At 58.2% G+C, this 18,293-nt stretch overlaps 1 protein-coding gene across 6 annotated transcripts in view; it reads right to left on the reverse strand.

Annotated features, from left to right (window-relative positions):
* Positions 1-283: 283 nt before the first annotated feature.
* Positions 284-18,293, reverse strand: part of SCN5A (sodium voltage-gated channel alpha subunit 5) — a 90,813-nt gene continuing 72,803 nt past the window's right edge. For all 6 annotated transcript variants that reach the window (XM_045579428.1, XM_036431896.2, XM_036431894.2 and 3 more), the window contains 8 exons: positions 16,178-16,351; positions 12,023-12,145; positions 11,273-11,554; positions 8,445-8,498; positions 7,756-7,893; positions 6,810-6,914; positions 5,440-5,710; positions 284-3,740 (listed from right to left, as the gene is read on the reverse strand). In XM_045579428.1, the coding sequence (XP_045435384.1) occupies positions 2,509-3,740; positions 5,440-5,710; positions 6,810-6,914; positions 7,756-7,893; positions 8,445-8,498; positions 11,273-11,554; positions 12,023-12,145; positions 16,178-16,351 (2,379 nt within the window). In that variant the 3' untranslated portion in view covers positions 284-2,508. The remainder of the gene's footprint in view (positions 3,741-5,439; positions 5,711-6,809; positions 6,915-7,755; positions 7,894-8,444; positions 8,499-11,272; positions 11,555-12,022; positions 12,146-16,177; positions 16,352-18,293) is intronic.

The raw sequence follows: 18,293 nt of genomic DNA on the forward strand, positions 1-18,293 counted from the left end.
CCCGCCCGGCCCTGGGTCCCCTGGTGGGGCAGACTGCTCCGCCCACAGCACGCTTTCCCCAGCTCCTTCCCAGGAGGACACCAGGCGTCCCCCATGGTTCTGGGGCCCAGCCCGTGCCCCCCAAACGCCTCTGTGCTGCGGGCGGGGGGGAGTGGTGGTGGGGTGATGGGGGCCCTAGGACCAGCCTCCTCGCCGGCTCCCGGGGCCTCATCGAATCCCCGCGCAGGAACAGAGCCAGACCAGGTCATGGAAGCCATTTATTGGTTTGTTTTAAAAATATGTATCTTATTTACACACAAAGTTTGGTGAGAAGTGCTCGGTTAGTTCAGACAACAGCTGGCACCTGACCCTCGTCCCTCCCTCCCTTTTCCTACCCTCCTCTCCCTTCCTGCCGGCCATTGTGCAGTTCTAGAAAAAGAAGGAAAAAAGCTAAGGAGTCATGCCTCGCCAATCCCTGCCCGTGACCACCCTGTCCGCAGCTCCTGGCGCTGCCAGCGGCCAGCCCCGGGCACCTGTCTCGGGCTCTGGGCTGGCCACCCAACCCCACAGGCTCCTTCCGGCAGCTGGGCTGGCAGCCGGCGCCGCCCCGGCCGCATTCCCGCCCGTGCATGGTGTGGAGTGCAGGGAGGGAGGCCGAGAGCCAAGCACAGGGAACTACAAAAATAAGATTTCCACCCGGAGAAGTGTCGCTGGGACAGTTCAAACCTGGTCCCGCGCTGGGCGCAAAGGGGACAGGGGGTGAGGGAGAAGGGAAACCACTGGAGTGCAGTGGGGTTGGGCCGGGGTGGCAAGGAGAATTGTAATACTTGACTCCCTGGCAACGCCACCGGCAGTGCCAGGAGCTCAGAACGTCCAGCCCTCTGACAGCTCGGAGAGGTAGGTTGGGAGCAGCCCGTGTCTGGCTTCCCGGGCGGCCGAGAGGCGGCTGTGAGGTTGGATGCCCCGCGGAGGGGGGGGGGCGGCCTTGCTGGCGAGCTGGAAGCAGGGGCCCAGCGCCGGCCTGCTCAGGCTCCGCCCACTTGCCAACGCTGTCACTCACAGGGTGACAGCTCCCCACAGGAAAAGATTTGCATATGCTAAATAGGATTGTCAGCAGCTGAAGAGGCCCCCCGGGGGGTTACTGGGTTAGAAAAAGTGTTTTTCCCTGAAAAAGCCTTCCGACAAGACCTGTGGGACAGCCTGGACCCTCCCTCCCCGCAGGAGGTCCTGTGTGCAGGTGCCACCAGGACCCCAAGCTGAGCCGGAGGGGCTGGGCCAAGGCCACACTGTCCCCTTCCCAAGGGGTCCCATGGTTCATTCCCCTCCCAGGGCACGGGAACGAGCCTGCTCAACCCTGCCTAGGACCCAGGCTGCCTTCCCACTCCCACGCGGCTGCGTTTGGAGAGGAGCTGGGACCACACAGGCATCCCCTCAGCCCCATGGATAGAGGGAGGAAGTCCGGAAAGAGAACAGAGTTTCCCTCTTCACATGGATGAAGGGCTGTTGAGCTTCTTAGGCCCAACCCCACGGTGCTCAGCCTGTGTACCCAGCCTGAGGCAGGATCTGCCAGGCTCGGGAGCAAGAACAGCTGGGTGCCAGGCGGAGGGTGGGCCGGCTCCCTCAGGCCCGCCCATTTTACGTTAATACTCTTACAGAGGCCAAGCTTCAGCCCCCAGGACCAGCCCTGGGACCCAGGCAACTCTCTCCCAGAAGCCTTTCGCTTTTGTAGAACTGACCCTACTCGGCTGCTTTTCAGAGTGTCCTACTGGGTCCTGCCTAAACACAGGGGAACACAGGACCTTGGGGACAACGGAAGGCCAGGTGGAGTCCCCGCCGACAAGACGCCCACCGTGGGGCTGGGAGGAAAGGTCTGTCTCCTTGGGGCTGGGCCAGGGGGAGCTACCTGGCCCTCGTCTGAGAGCAGCTGGTGTGTGGCCTGTGTGCGCACATGTGTGTGAGAAGAGGGGCTCAGCCCTCCTGGTTCTGCAGCCCGAGCGGCAGGGGACCCCCTTGCTGCAGGGAAGGCCTGTGGGAGCCACACCGATCCCACTTCTGCTTGGAGAACAGAGTTCCAGCAGCCGCACACCCCCGCTCAGAGTTTGGAAGGGCGGTGTGAGTCGTTGCCCAGGTCCACGGGGGACAACGTTGGTTCTTTGCTCAAGTAAAAAAATATCAAATATAATAAATTTATGAAAGCCATTCACAACATAGACAGTCTCCGTGTTCTACTGTGCCGCAGCAGCTGGGGCGGGGTTGCTTTTCGGAGCCCCGGGGTGTCGCCTGACCAGACCAGGCCACTGGTGGGAGTTGAGGGTCTCCAGGGACAGGCCGTCCCGAGCGGTTGGCTTGGCCAACTGCTCCCGGCCATCCACGCGGGCGCCATCGAACTCTGCCTTGTCGACCCACGGGGCTGAGGCTCATCTCTCACCCCTGAAGCCCCAGGCAAGGAAGGCCCAGCGGGTGCTGGCTTGTGGCTGCCTCGAGGCAACAGGCTGCCTTTCGGGGTGTCTTGGCCAGCCTGGGCCAGGCTCACACGATAGACTCTCGGTCCCTGTCGGGGGACACGGGGAAATCCGCGAGATCTTCGCTGCGGCTGTAGTCAGACACCCGCACCTGGAGGTTGTCGCTGGTGGCCCTGGTGACACTGTCATAGGAAGGGGGAAAGGAGGTGGAAGAGATGGAGGAGCTGGAGGGCGGGCCCAGGCGCTGGGAGAAGCTCTCGTTCATCCTGTAGGCGAGGAGGCCCGCTCGCTCGGGGGCATCCTCCCCGGAGAGGCCCGCCTGCTGGCGGAAGAGGAAGGAGGCGTGCTTCATGGAGCGCTGCAGCAGGTGCCTCCGGAAGGCCCGCTGGATGACGGTGGCAGACACCTCCTCGTGCTTGCGCCGGAGCGTGGTGGTGATGGGCTCGTAGGAGATCTTGGACGGGTTGGCCGCCATGAACTTCTCCTCCATCTGGATCTTCAGGGCGTCCATCTCCCCGGACTCCCCCAGGACCCTCTTGGTGAAGGCGAAGAGGATGTCCATGCAGTGGATGCGGTCGCCGCTCACCATGGGCAGGTCCATGTTGATGAGGCTGATCTGGTTGGGCTTGGCGATCCGCAGCGGCTCGGACAGGGCGTCGGCGAAGTCGGACAGGGCCGTGTACTCGATGAACTGGGTGGCCTCCGGGTCGAACTTCTCCCAGATCTCGTAGAACATGTCGAAGTCGTCCTCGCTCAGGGGCTCGGTGCTCTCCTCCGTGGCCACGCTGAAGTTCTCCAGGATGATGGCGATGTACATGTTGACCACGATGAGGAAGGAGATGATGATGTAGGTGGTGAAGAACATGATGCCCACGGCTGGGCTCCCGCAGTTCCCCCGGGAGCCGTTGCTGTTGGGCAGATTGGGGTCGCAGAAGGGGGGCCCCGTGTTGAGGATGGGGTTGAGGAGGCCGTCCCAGCCGGCCGACGTGGTGATCTGGAAGAGGCACAGCATGCTGTTGGCGAAGGTCTGGAAGTTGAACATGTCGTCGATGCCTGCCTCCCACTTGACGTAGGCGAAGTTGGCCATGCCGAAGATGGAGTAGATGAACATGACGAGGAAGAGCAGCAGCCCGATGTTGAAGAGGGCGGGCAGGGACATCATGAGGGCGAAGAGCAGCGTGCGGATCCCCTTGGCCCCACGGATCAGCCTGAGGATGCGGCCGATGCGGGCCAGGCGGATGACTCGGAAGAGCGTTGGGGAGAAGAAGTACTGCTGGATGATGTCCGAGAGCACGGTGCCTGTGGGAAACAGCAGAGACTGTGGCCACCCGTGGCATCTCTGTCCTCCCTCCAGCCCAGGGGTGCCGGGTGGGATCTCCACAGCGAGGAGCCAGGAAGAGGAGGCCCTTCCAGGAGGATGCGGGTAACGGCAAGGCCCTGCTCCCCCTGCCTCCCTGAACCTCCATTTCTGCACAGGATCCAGAAAACGAGGACTCATGACTTCTGCAAAGTGCCTTCTCAGCCCCTTTGTTTCTTAGTCTTCTGAGAACACAACAACATAGGGCTGTCCTGGGCCTATCATCTAGGTCATGGGCTCTGAGTCCTGAGGGGACTTGCTCGGCATTTTGGTGGCCTAACTTGAACCAGAACTTGGGCCTTTTTCTCAAAGTGTGGTCTGAGGACCAGCAGCCTTGGGATCTCCTGGGCACGTATCACAAATGCAGGAAGGACCTCAGTTCTGCCCCAGTCCCATTGTGCACAGGCCCAGGCGTGCAAGAGGCACTAGTCTGGAAGTCAGCACTCTCTCCTATGCCATGCCATGCCACTCCATGTCACTCGATGCCACACCAGTTACATTTCAGGCTTCCTGAGATGGTTCTTATCATCCTCACAACTCTTCTAGCTTCCAGGGTATACCCAGCCCTGGGTTTCTATTGACAGCTCTGGGCTGGGATTTTTAAGGAGCAGGGATATGACTTACAGGAGAAAGAGTGAAACTGACTTGCCTCATATTGGCCTGAGTGGTTTTTCCCAAGTCCTCATATAACAATGATGCCACTGGTTGACACGTGTCCAGGGTTTTCTGTCAATCAAGCACTGAACTGAGCCCTTTATATCATCCATTAAGCCCTTTCAGTCACCCTAGGAAGTAAGCTGACACCCTCATCCTCGTTTTCCAGAAGAGGAAGCTGAGAGGTGAGGTAACTTACCCTTCTGGCCACCTAGTCAGGGAGAAGCTGGAATTTGACTCAGACACTCTGGCTCCAAGTTGACCTGTTAGCTGTGCCTCTCCGGTATGGCCAAGCACTGGGACCAGGAGGTGTCTCGAGGTACACGTTGCACCTCCTGACTCTGAGACTGCCCATCATCAGCTCTATTCCTACTGCCAATGTCCTGCACAGTCTAGTCCCCCTTGGCACACTCTAGCCCTTAACCCTGCCTGGGACCTCCCTGAGCATTTACTGATCCTTCTCCCAGCTTCTAACCATCTGCCCATCACCACAGCTGTCTTAGCCCCTGCCTTAGTCCCTGCATTTCCCTCCAAGTTCACCAAATGCTGGGACTGTCCACTGCAGAAAGATGAAAGTCAGTCACTCCAAGGCAGAGTTCCGTGGGGGCAGGGTCAACTGTGTGTGTGTGTGTGTGTGTGTGAGTGTGTGTGTGTGTGTGTGTGTGTGTATGATGGGGGAGAGGTGAGGAATGCAGAGAGGAAAGAATGAAGGAGCCTAAGTGTGTGTGTGTGTGTGTGTGTGTGTGTGTGTGTGTGTGATGGGGGAGAGGTGAGGAATGCAGAGAGGAAAGAATGAAGGAGCCTAAGTGTGTGTGTGTGTGTGTGTGTGTGTGTGTGTGTGTGTGTGTGAGATGGGGGAGAGGTGAGGAATGCAGAGAGGAAAGAATGAAGGAGCCTAAGTGTACTTGCCATTAAGGACAGACCTCAGACTGGAGGAGAGACCCGGCCTGGGGAGGGCACCTCTGTCCAGACAACGGGTATACCCACCCACGATGGAGAGGATGACAACCACGAAGTCGAAGATGTTCCAGCTGTTGGTGAAGTAATAGTGCCGCAAGGCGCCCATCTTGATGATACACTCGCTCGTGAAGATGACGACGAAGAGCAGGTTGACCTTGCCCAGGATGTTGATCTTCTCCAAGCTCTGGTCGTCGGTCTCCACCATCATGGTCACCATGTTCAAGCAGATGAGGAACATGATGGTGACGTCGAAGGCCTGCTTGGTCACGATGTCGAAGACGAAGCCCTGGTACTTGTTCTGGAAGGAGGGGCAGACGAGGGGCTCAGCAGGGGTTTTGCAGGCCACGCAGGCCCCCTGTGGCTGACGTTTCCCTGATCACCCACACTCTTAGTTTCCTGTCTGGTGAGGCCAACACCTCACCAGACCGTCACGGTGAGAGGAAGAGGTCAGGAGCTCTGGAACAGCCTGGCCCTCCTGTTGAAGTGCTACCTGGGCTCCAAGGCCCAGCCCTGGGGCTCCCTCTTCCCTCTCTGATGGGTCTTCAGGAAGGGATTTCTCCTACTCTGAGTCTCCTTAGCAGACATTCTTTGAGCTTCTCTTTTTGTTCCCACTGTCTGAAAGCTAAGGTCAAATTTAAAGGTCAACTCTAGCAATTATTCGTCCTCAGGTTTAACATTCTCCACTCTTTTTTAAGGGATTGGTTTTATTTACTCTTCTAACTATATTTATGTGTGTCTTTATTTGTAAGTCACCCCAGATCTCTCTCTCTCTCTCTCTCTTTCACACACACACACACACACACACACACACAAATCCATAACAGAGTATGGTGAAAAGAATCAGATGAAATGGATGAACTAGATTTAAAGATTGGGGCTGTCACTTACCAGCTGGTGATTTAGGCTATGCCACCTAATTACTTTGAGTACTGCCCCCCAGCCCTGCTCCAACATAGACACACTTTATTGGAGAATGGCTTGGTCAGGCAAGGGAGTCGGCCTATGGAGGACCCAACACGCCTCCTGGCCCCACACACCAGGGGATCTACCATTCAGGTGTCGTAAGAATGAGGCGATGAACGCAGCAGAGGCTGCAGACTGCCCTGCTCTCCCCGGGGAAAGCTTGAGCCCTTGCAGCGGAGGAGAGGCTCCCTCAGAGGCAGATGAGCTTCTAGAGGAGGCGAGTGTCCCCTGGTTGCCACAGCCTCACTGCCTCTATGAGACTGAGACCTCAGCGTGTAGTCAGACGCCTGACTACACTGGGCTGGCTGAGGGGCCCGGGCTGGGCCAGAGACCGTGAAGAGGCCATGATAGTTGGCGGTGTGGTATGGGAGCTTTCAGGCTCCCTCCTCCCCGGAAGATCCTCCCCACTCTGGCCAAATTGAGAGCAGGCTCACCAGGGGCCGGGGGATGGGCTTCTGGGGCTTCTTGGAACCCAGCTTCTTCATGGCATTGTAGTACTTCTTCTGCTCCTCCGTCATGAAGATGTCCTGGCCCCCTAAGTGCAGGGAGACAAGCACCAGGATCATTTTGGGGTTCTCAGATGCTCCAGCATGAATCTTGCTTCAATAATGAGGTGCCAGGGCCAGTCTCACCATCACTTCCTGTCCCTCTTAAGTAGGTCCCTATCCTGCACCACAGATTCTTCCCTGAAGTTGCTTTTCCAGGGGGCCCGTCCCCATTCACCTTGAGATTTCTCTGGCTTTGTGACCTGCACATCCTGTCCTTACCCCCTCCCTCTCACCTGCCCAACACAGCCAGGCTGGAGTTCTCTCTGCTCACTCGGTTTACCTGTGAACCAATCATCGGGCAGATCCTGGCCCTTGGCACAGGCCCCACCCATTACCCCTGATCACAGACCAGGTGACGAGCCCCCAGCCTCACGCAGCTTCTCTGAGGAGCCTCATCTCTCAGGCAGACTAGAGCAGGCCTGGGGCCCCTTGTTACACTCTTATAGGCCTAGGCCAGTGGTCGGCAAACTGGGGCTTGCGAGCCACATGCGGCTCTTTGGCCCCGTGAATGTGGCTCTTTCACAAAATACCACGGCCTGGGTGAGTCTATTTGGAAGAAGTGGCGTTAGAAGAAGTTTAAGTTTAAAAAAATTTGGCTCTCAAAATAAATGTCAATCACTGTCCTGTTGATATTTGGCTCTGTGGACTAATGAGTTTGCCGACCATGGGCCCAGGCATACGACCTCATGGACACAGATCCCTGTCATCCCACTCCATCCAGCAGGAGCAAGCAGGGGACCATCGTCAACAGAGAGCCCAAATGGGGCCAGCAGCCAGGACCCTTGGCACCCAGTCCTGCCCGCCCAGGGGGAGGAGTCTGCGCTCTACGTATCTTTTTCTTCTGTTGGTTGAAGTTGTCGATGATGACGCCGATGAAGAGGTTCAGGGTGAAGAAGGATCCGAAGATGATGAACACGACAAAGTAGATGTACATGTAGAGGTTGTATTCCCACTGGGGCTGCTCTTCATACTGAGGGGGAGAAGGCAGACAGGGAGATCAGACAGGCAGGAGGGGGGCTGGCTGGGGGTGTCCACTCTGTGGGGGAGAGGGGCTGTCGGGAGGAAGGTCACCAGCCTAGGTGTGTGTGTGGGGGAGTGGGGGAGCCGAGAAGCGGATGGTGGCAGACGAGGAGAGCAGGCACGCCGGGCTCAGGGCTGGCACAGTGTCACTATGTGGCTTCTGTCCCTAGGCCATTGGGAGGTTTGAGAATATGGGGCATCTCTTAGTCTCCTGTGACCTGTCAGTGTGAATGGGTGGGTCCAAGGACAAAGGAGAAGCTTGATCTTCCTGGGGTAAGACTTTACAATTTAAGTAAACTCCAGTGAATTCCATTTGAAAGATATCTGAGCATTGTGGGACTCCGTGGGAGACCACTGCCCCGGGACCAGGCTTGGGCATTCCAGAGAGGTTCAACGGCAGGTTGATGCACGAGATTGGGCCCTTACAAGGGGGTGGGCTTTCAGAGATGGACCCCGATTCTCCAGTGGCCCAGCAGCTGGGAGCCCCAAGTGCCAACCTACCCCCCTGGAGTCCACAGCCGCGTACATAATGTCCATCCAGCCCTTAAATGTTGCCTGAAAGGAAAAGACGAGAGTAAGAAAATCATTTAACCGCATCGACTGAGCTACGAGGGCTCCTGATCGGATAGGCGAGGCCAGGAAGTAGCCTCCTGCAAGAAGCTAGCAGCCACTCCCCCCCGCAGCTGTGTCCAAATGGCTAGGTGGTCAGGCAAAGACCGTATAGTTCAGAGCTGGCTGGGGGGGGGGGGGGGGGAGGGGGGAAAGCTAGCTGCTCAGACACCCCACGAAGGCCACACAGTGGGGACATAAGCTTCTTGATGTTGGCCAAGAGACAAATGAGGCCTGAAGGAGGGTGGACCTTCATTCAGATCCCCATTCGCCCCAGATTCTAAAATGACAGAGTGCTTGGGCAGGTGTCAGGGACTGAGAGGTGGGGCTTGGGCTCTCTGTCTGGCTTAAGGTGGACCCCGATGCTGCCCTGGTCCCCTTGGCCATGCACCTCAGAGAACCTTGTGGCTTCTGCTCGGTGGCGTTCAAAGGACGTCCCTAAAGAGTCCCACCCTTTCCTCATACTTAAGGGGGCGAAGGGGGGCGGGGGGGAAGTTCCTCTGCCAGTGGCATGTGGGTAAACGGCTAACAAATGACTTTCTAGAAGGAAAAAAAGCCCGGATGGCTGGGTTTGTCAATTTCCCCGTGAAAATCCTCCCACCATGGCGGACTGCAAGTTGCCGAGGAGCAGCTGCTGAACAGAGATGGGAAGACATGACAGGAACGGTGCATTGCAGGGTTCCCAGTGCCGGGATGTAACAGATGTATTCACCTCAGGAGCAGAGCGCAGACCGTACTACGTGGCGATGGCGAGGTTTCATTTCGTTTCAATATCATTTAGTTATAAGTTTATAAAATATAATTTTAAATAACAGCTTGCAAACATCTGGCTGGAGCACACCGTGGCAATAAGACGGGGCCTGGTGCCAGGCTGCTAGGAAGATTCAGGAAGGATCCGAAAGACGGGCTTGGTAGTGAGACCAACCCCCAGAGGGTCTCATGTGTGTCCCCAGCGAAACGCAATCCCGCCCCAGGCCTCCTTTCAGGGTACCCATTTGTCCACACAAATGGTGCGTGTCTGAGAGTTTTTATGAGGCAGACAGGCCAAATGGGGAAACGGAGGCCGCTCCACGGAAGGCAGGCTATGTCAGGCCCTTATGCACAAGGCCCTCACCTGTCCGGAGGAGAAGCCTGGGAGTGCCTTGAGGACCACCCCAGGTTAGGAGCTGCCTGCAGCTAACTGCTTTCCCACCACCGAGTGGTTCTGCCTGCACCAGGGGCCTGCCCTGCCTAGTCCTGGCATTCGGAGGGACGGACACGGGGACGGGAGCCTGCTCTCATGGGTATTCCTGGGGAGTCTTTGGCGAGCACTGCTACTAGGACTTAGGGCACATGTGTCAAACACAAGGCCTGCGGGCCAAATCCGTCCCGCCAGGCCTTGTAATGTGGCCCGCACCGCGCTGTCATCACTGCACTCCGCTGCGTTTCCATCACAATGACAGTTTATGACTGTTCAGTAAACCATTCGGCCTGCGATTTAGGCTGGATTTTAGATTTTGGCCCCTTCTCTGATTGAGTTCGACACCCCTAACTTAGGGGTGCGTGGAGGTTTGTTTCCAGGTGGGAGTCCTGTTGGGCTTTCCTCTGCTTTGGGGTGAGAGGCAGGTGTCTGAGGGTGAGACTGGGATCGAGAGAAAAGCAGGCTGCCGTTTCACGATTATGGCTCTGTTTGCATTTCCGCTGTTGAGGCAATACACAGGTGGAGTTTATGGCAGGTCAATGAAAACTCCGGAAAGCCTGGGCTTAAACCTCATGCATCTGGAACATCGGAGACGGCAGTAGATCTATCCTTTCAAGCAACGCAGGAAATATCACTGCTTTTTGTAACGAAGGGCAGCCAGAGCCACAGCGCTGCTAACCGTTCAGCCCCTGGGTGTCTGTGGTCTTTCTTTCTTTTAAAAATATTTAAATAAATATATTTTATTGCCAAAACAGTTTGGCTCAGTGGATAGAGCGTCGGCCTATGGACTGAAAGGTCCTAGGTTCGATTCCGGTCAAGGGCATGTACCATGGTTGCGGGAACATCCCCAATGGGGGGTGTGCAGGAGGCGGCTGATCGATGTTTCTAGCTCTCTATCCCTCTCCCTTCCTTCTCTATCCCTCTGTAAAAAAATCAATAAAATATATGAAAATATATATATATATATATTTTATTGATTTTAGAGAAGAAGGAAGAGGGAGAGAGAGATAGAAACATCCATGATGGAGAGAATCATTGATCGACTGCCTCCTGCATGCTCCCCCCCACCCCTCAGACTGGGGCGACTGACCACGAGCCTGCAACTCAAGCATGTGCCCCTGGCTGGAATCGAATGCCAGAAGTCTCTGATGTTCAAGACGCGTGAGGTTTAAACACACACAGCTCTGCCCAGTCTTTCCAGAGTGTTTTCCCTTCAGTCCGCAGGCTGATGCTCCGTCCACGGAGCCAAACCAGCCCGGGCAAGTGGTCTTTCATTTTCAACCTGTGCCTTCCCACTGCCAGACTGGCTCCTGGCTGGGAAGGTGGTTCTGCCTTAGTGCCCAACCCCAGGCCACAGAGCTGGGAGGGGTGGCCGCTGCTCTGGAAAGGAAAGTCGGGAGACTTCCCGAGGAACCAAGAAGCATCTGGGGCACCTTGGCCTCCTTTGGGCAATGCGAGCCGATGGTGAGGACTCAGCGGGGGGGCCCCGCTGCCCCCCTCCCGCCCCCACCACGTGTGACGGCGCCCCCCGCAGACGTACCACCTGCAGCAGGGCCAGGTAGCCGGCCCCCACGTTGTCGAAGTTGACTTTGACCTTGGTCCAGTACAACTCGCCGGTCACGTTGAACGACTCACAGTCGCTCTTGTTGTTCACGAGGGTGTAGTTCAAAGGCGTGTCCCCCTCCGTCTGGTTGATGCACCTCCCAAACTTCCCCGCGAAGAGGTTCACGCCCATGATGCTGAAGATGAGCCAGAAGATGAGGCAGACGAGGAGGACGTTCATGATGGACGGGATGGCGCCCACCAGGGCATTGACCACCACCTCAGGGGCACAGAGGAGAGAGACTCAGCCCCTGACGCCACGAGGCCCTCACCTGGCCGGAGAGGCTTGGAAATGGTCAAGACCCCCTTCCCTCCACCCCCAGCCCACCGAACGCCCTGGCCACAGGTCCCTGTGGAGGGGGGAAGGGGGCACAGAGCATTTCCTGTCTCTGAGGAAGGGCGACCCATCGCTGGAAGCCCAGGTGGGGAGGGAGGGGTGTGGGAAAGAACACACACCCTTTCCTCCACTCCCCTCAAGTCTGATGCAACGGCCCAACACCTGCCCTTCCCTTCCGGAATCCATGGCCCGGAAACGGACTTTTCACCTGGGGAGCGGACTCTGCCACAGGCTGATGGAGATACCTGTCTGCGCTAAGTTTCTGGTTCATTGTGGGGGGGGGGGTGCTGCTCCCGGGTTGGGGGTACTCCCCCCGGAAGCGTGTCCCAGGAAGGCAGCCTCTCCTCTTACCCTCATGCCCTCGAATCGGGACAGGGCTCGCAGGGGCCGCAGCGCCCGCAGCGTCCGCAGCGACTTGATGGGGCCCATCTCCGAGAAGCCCAGCGTGCTGGCCACCAGGCTGATCAGCGAGACCTGCGGAGGCACGGGGGGGGGGGGGGGGGGGGGGCGGGAGGCGTGGAGACAGCCCTGGCGACAGGCGGTGGAGCACTCCCGGCCCCTCCCTCCCCGCCCCCAAACAGGGCTGGGCGTGAGAGGCCCAGGCTTTTTAAATATTTTATTGATTTTTTTTACAGAGAGAAAGGGAGAGTTAGAGAGATACAAACATCGAAGAGAGAGAAACATCGATCAGCTGCCTCCTGCACACCCCCCCCCCCCCCCCCCCCCGGGGATGTGCCCGAAACCAAGGTACATGCCCTTGACTGGAATCGAACCTGGGACCTCTCAGTCCGCAGGCCGACGCTCTATGCACTGGGCCAAACCTGTTTCGGAGAGAGGCCCAGGCTTGATTATTCCTGACTGGCTCGACTTCTCAGGCACAGCGCGAGCCTTCCTGGGGCCCCAGAGGCCAAGGGCAAAGCCCAAGTGTGTCCGGGATGAGACACCCCAAAGCCGCCCGCTGGGGGGGAGGGGGGGGGAAGGAGCAGGGACACAAAGCTGGGCCGCTGGGTCCCTATGGGTGTTCCTCAAAGTCAAGTTCTTTGGGGGAAGGAAGGGCTGTCCTGAGTGGAGAATGAGCAGACACTCTCCTGTGGCCTTTCCCCAAAGCCAGACTCTGCAGCATTCAGACCTCTTCAAAGAAGGGGGGGGGGGCTTACGTGGAGACTGGGGGCAACGAGAGCCCCAGCTCTGTCCCCTCCGCCCTGCCCCCACCTTGGCATCTCCTCGTGGACTTCATCCTTCTATTCCTCTTACTTCGCCGCTGGCCTGGAGCACGGCTTAGGAATGGCCTGCTGCCTGACCTCGCAGGCCATCGCCAGTAATAGCACCTTGGCATTGAGGGCAGCCCAGGGGGTGGTGAGGAGCCACAGGCAAGGGCCCACTGCCACAGCCTCCCCCCAGGCTTGGAAGCATGGAGGGTGCCCAGCTTTAGGTGGGCATTCCTGGGCAGGCAGAGGGGCATCTCCCAGGAACTGCCTCCTGAGGGACCAGCGGGCCTGCCTCCTTCCCAGCAGGCCACCCCTGACGTCTGTTCTTGCCCCACCTGCCCCACCCCCTCCACCCCCACCTCGGATGATGGCAACTCCATCCTCCCAGCTGCTCAGGCCACAGCCCTGGCGCCATCCCTGCCTCCTCTCCGTGTCTCACACCTCACTTCCAGCCCATCAGGATTTCCTGTTGGCTCTGTCTTCAAAACGCGTCAGAAGTTCAGCTATGTCTCACCATGTTCCCTCCGCCACGGTGGCCGGCCGGGCCGCCCTCACCTCTCCCCTGGGTGGCTGCCTCCCCAGTCTTCTCCCTGCTTCCAGGCGGGCTCCCTCCCCCCACCCACAGGGCAATCTTTTTATAACGTGAGTCAGGCAGAGCCCTGTGAGGTCTCCCTGCTTCATCCCAAATAAAAGCCCCGTCTTCCCAAGATGCCCCTTCCTGCCCCTGCCTCACCTCCTGCACACCCTCCCCCACTCACACTGCTTCAGCTGCTCTGGCCTCCCTGAAGCGCCTCTTTTTTTAAAATTAAAAAAAAATATATTTGTATTGATTTCAGAGAGGAAGGGAGAGGAAGAGAGAGGTGGAAACATCACTGATGAGAGAGAATTACTGATTGCTTGCCTCCTGCACGCCCCACACTGGGGATCGAGCCCACCACCCGGGCATGTGCCCTGACCGGGAATTGAACCGTGACCTCCTGTCCTGGTTCATAGGTCGGAGCTCAACCACTGGGCCATGCCTGTAGCTCCTCAAGTGTGCCAGGCAGGCACTGACCACAGGACCTTGGCACTGCCATTCCCACCTGTGCTTGGAATGTTCTGCAGACATCTGCCTGGCTCCCCGCAACTTCCAATCTGCTCCCATGTCCCCTCAGTGGGCCCACTGAGTTTTTTTTGTTTTTTTTTGGGGGGAGCCTATTTAAACTTGTGTTGTACCCACCCCCCACCCTCGTGTCTCCCCAACCCCTTCCCTACTTCCTTTTTCTTCACGGTCCACATCCCCTTATGACATAACATAAAACGGACTCACTTATCAAGTTCCCTGCGCTGGCAGGGCCTTTGTCTGTCTTCTTCCCCGAGATCCCCAGCGCCTACACTAGCCCTTGCCCACAGATGCTCAATAGTGTTTATTGAAAAAATGCCCGAGTCGGCCTGAAAACATCCTTCTCCTAACCCTGAGGCCTGGAGCTGCCTTTCCCTCCCGCTGTGGGGCCGGGGGTGGGGGCAGCGTGGCCCATGTCAGGGAAGCTGGATTCCAGCTCACGACCTTCTGCCCGACCTTGGGCAAACCCCTCCCTGCGGTGAGCCCCGCTTCCTTCTCCCGCAGCGGCCTGGCCGACTTGGGCCCTTGGGCCCGGCCCCGAGCACTGACAGGCCCCTGTGCAGGGCCTCAAAGCTGAGCTCCCCAAGGTGGCAGGTGGTGGGGTGTGGGCGGGCCCCTCCAGAAGTCTCCGCAGACTCCTCGGGCTGCCTGGGGCCAGCAGGCCTGACCTCTGGGGGAGGGGCTGGGTGACTGGCCTCCAGAGCTGCCAGGGTCTCGGCAGGGAGGCCTCAGGGTCCTCGCCTTCATCTCAGAGGCCCCGAGGGCTCCAGGCTGCAAGGCACCCAGAGCTGCCTCCCCGCTCCTCTGCTCTGTCGCTCCCCCTGGAGCTCCTCTCACCCCAGCAGGAGCACCCTCTCAGCCACAGACAGGGTGACAGAAAGAGGCTGATCTTATCTCCACGGGGCCTCTCCCGCCACAGCCACTCAAGGCTTGCCCTCCGCCCAGCCGGGGCCGGCCTCCTGGGGCCTCTGAGGAGGTGTGGGATGGAGCACAGGCCTGAGCCTCCTCTGCAGCCGCAGGAAGGACAGCCCCCGCTGGTGGGCAGGGCCCCAGGCCAAGTGTCGACGCCATGGCCGCTTCTGGAAAGCGCTCCCTAGGCTGCAGGTCCTGCCTCCTCCTGTTCTGTGGGGCCCACTACCACCCCGGTGAGCCCTCCCCCGAGTCCTTGGCCTTTGCCCGGCTCCCTCTGCCCTCAGAGCGCAGACCCACGCTGCTCCACAGCTGGCTCAGTTCCCGCCTCTGGCCACTCCCCTGCTTGACCGGGCTCAGGACACCCCCCCCCCCCCCCCCCGTGGGCCCTGTATGCACTCTGCATGGCACCCAGCAGTGTCCTGGGCCTGGGTAGCTGTGGGGTAGGCGCCTCCTACTCCTCTGCCAACTGCTCCAGGCCCTCCCTGGACGCAGCCTGGGCAGGCAAGCCCTGCCAGCTCCCTGATCAGCCAGGGCAGCCACCCAGAACCCCTGGGTCAGCGTTCCTGGCTTTCCTCCTTCTCACTGGTGACCCTCTCCTCACTTCCGGCAACCCCAGTTCCTGCTCCCCAGGTGGTCCGATCTCCCTGAGCCAGGAGGCCCTCTCCTGCCTGCCTGGCCGGCACCTCTGCACCAGCCCTGCCCCCTCTGGCCTTTGGCTCGCTCCATCCCCAGGGCAGATGGCCTCCTCTGTGTGCGGGCACAGACGCTCCTAACTGGCCCCATGGCTTGTGGGCCTGGCAGACCCTCCCAGCACCCCGTGGTCCTCGCTCAGCACAGGTTTGTCCGCTCCGTGCTCCCTTCCCCCCCCCCCCCCCCCCCCGCCCCGCCATGCCCAGAGGGGGAGCCCCCACTCCCGCCCTGGCTCACCCCCTGCCTGCAATGCCCTTCACCGATTCCTGCAGTGAGGCTAGCCTCCCTCCGAAGCCAGGGGGCTCCTGAGGCCCGGGCCCAGGTCCTCCCTGCTCCTCCGTCTCCCCAAAGTAGAGGTTCTCATGGCAGGGCCCAGGCCTCCTACGTCTCTTCTTCTTCCCAGACTGAGGGGCCTGGTCTCTCTCTCCGGGACCCCAGCCTCCCTGCCCTCTGCCTGCGCCAGGGCACAGCCGAGTGCCTCCATGGCAGCCTGACTCCCCGCAGCCCGGCCATCCCGTCGCTTGGCTCTGTCTCAGCTCCTGCTGCTGCTCTGGCGACCGTCTCCCCCTGCCCTTCCCTCCAGGCCACACTCACGTCCACGATGAGGAAGTCCAGCCAGCACCAGGCGTTGGTGAAGTACTTCTTGAAGCCGTAGGCCACCCACTTGAGCAGCATCTCCAGCACGAACACGTAGGTGAACATCTTGTCGGCGTATTCGAGCAGGACCTTGATGGTCTTCCGCTCCTCCAGGTAGATGTCCTCGAAAGCCTGCAGCCCGGAGGGGGGGAGGGGCAAGGGGACATGGCATCCGGACCGCGGCCAACCCCCCCCTGCCCGAGGCATCCACTCTCACGGTACCTTGCACCCAGGGGAGTGGGGGAGGGGGCACATCTGAGACGCCAGAGGAGCGGACTCCTCCAGGGTCAGCTGCAGACAGGCCAGCCAGCCCTCCCGGGAGCGTGGGCCGTGGGCAGGCCAGGAAATGACCTGACGTGGTGAGCGGACAGCAGGGCAGAGCCGAGTTGAGGACACTCCTTCCCTCGCATTACAGAGCAAGACTCGGTCCTGGGCCAGGGCATTTTGTTTAGTTAACTAATTATTTCATTTTTGGGGCGGGGGGGGGGGGGCGGGCTAGGGCATTTTGAAGGCCTTTCTAAAACTTGCTGAGCTCCCCTTTTAATGAGGGAGGGCGTGCAGGCTCGGCTCACAGCCCTCCGCAGGAAACAACGTAAAACTGGTTTTGTTTTCACTCTCCTTTATGCCGTTACCTACTTTCCATAGGAAATAATATTGGTTTCTGGCTGCAACAATCACTAGAAGTTTCCCTTTAGAATAAATACATTAAACTGAACAAGAAACCACCGAGAGTTGACCTAAGGGAACCCTTAAGTAAATGATGGCACGGGCAGTTTGTAACTGCGAAGTTAGGGAACACGGGACCAGATACAGCCAAACCTCCTGCCATCCAGAATCTACGCATCAACGTTTCTAAAACGCTCAAAGCTGCCGAAACCGGTTTGGCTCAGTGGATAGAGTGTCGGCCTGCGGACTGAAAGGTCCCAGGTTCTATTCCGGTCAAGGGCGTGTACATTGGTGGCGGGCACATCCCCAGTAGGAGGTGTGCAAGAGGCAGCTGGTCAATGTTTCTCTCTCATTGATGTTTCTAGCTCTCTCTCCCTCTCCTTTCCTCTCTGTAAAAAAAAAAACACAACACCAATAAAATATATTTATAAATAAATAAATAAATAAAATAAAACACTCACAGCTGTTTTTCTGCCCCTCCTCATTCCTGCCTCAACTCACATTCCTGGGTCAACAGAGAAACCCCCAGGGCTCCACGCTGCCCTCCCCTCCTCCAGCCTCTGATCGGTACCTGCTCCCCTCCAGTGACTGGTCCCCGTCAGGAAGTGCTCTGAGCCTCCCAGTCCAGCCAACTGAACGGGCCACCAAGGGCCCTGGGCGCGGCCTCCACCTGTGGCTCTGGGCCTCCTGGCTGCCTGCAGGCCACCGTGAGCAGCCGTGGTCCAGGGCCAGCGCTGCCCACAGTGCCCGAGCCTGCCTGCTGAGCCCTGAGCATGGCGAATCCAGCCCGCGTACACAGGACAACAGGGAATTCAGGTCCCAGTATGGACTTGGAGAGTTGTTCAAGAAAGAGTTTTCTCTGATTATAAAACTGTATGCTTTTTATAAAAAAAATAACATAGAGCCCTGGCCGGTGAGGCTCATTGCTTGAGCATCCTCTCATGCACCAAAAGGTCGCTGGTTCGATTCCCGGTCAGGGCACGTGCCTGGGCTGCAGGCTGGATCCCCAGGAGGGGGTGTGCGGGAAGCAGCTGGTGTGTGCTCCTCTCACATCGATGTTTCTGTCTCTCTCCCTCTCCCTTCCTCTCTCTTAAAATTATTAAGAAATCTAAAAATGTGAAGTTCTCTCTTACTTTCTCATCATTCACCTTGGGCTCCCTTAAAAAAAAAAAGATAGGAATGTGGCGAAATCTCCCTGCACTATTGTACTACTGCCATTCTGGCCCCCTTCCCCAATGATTTTGCTTTATGTTAAGTGCTATACAATCCCAAGCAAATATATTCATAACAGTTACATTTTTAATATAGGTAGGGACCCTCTTTGTTTTATATCTCAAGCCCTTGAACTCAACCTTGTTTAATATTAACAAACAAAAGCACTCTGGTTTTCGTTGTCATTGTTTTCATT

This window comes from Pipistrellus kuhlii, unplaced genomic scaffold (genome assembly GCF_014108245.1).
Source record: "Pipistrellus kuhlii isolate mPipKuh1 unplaced genomic scaffold, mPipKuh1.p scaffold_m20_p_11, whole genome shotgun sequence".
Taxonomy (NCBI): domain Eukaryota; kingdom Metazoa; phylum Chordata; class Mammalia; order Chiroptera; family Vespertilionidae; genus Pipistrellus; species Pipistrellus kuhlii.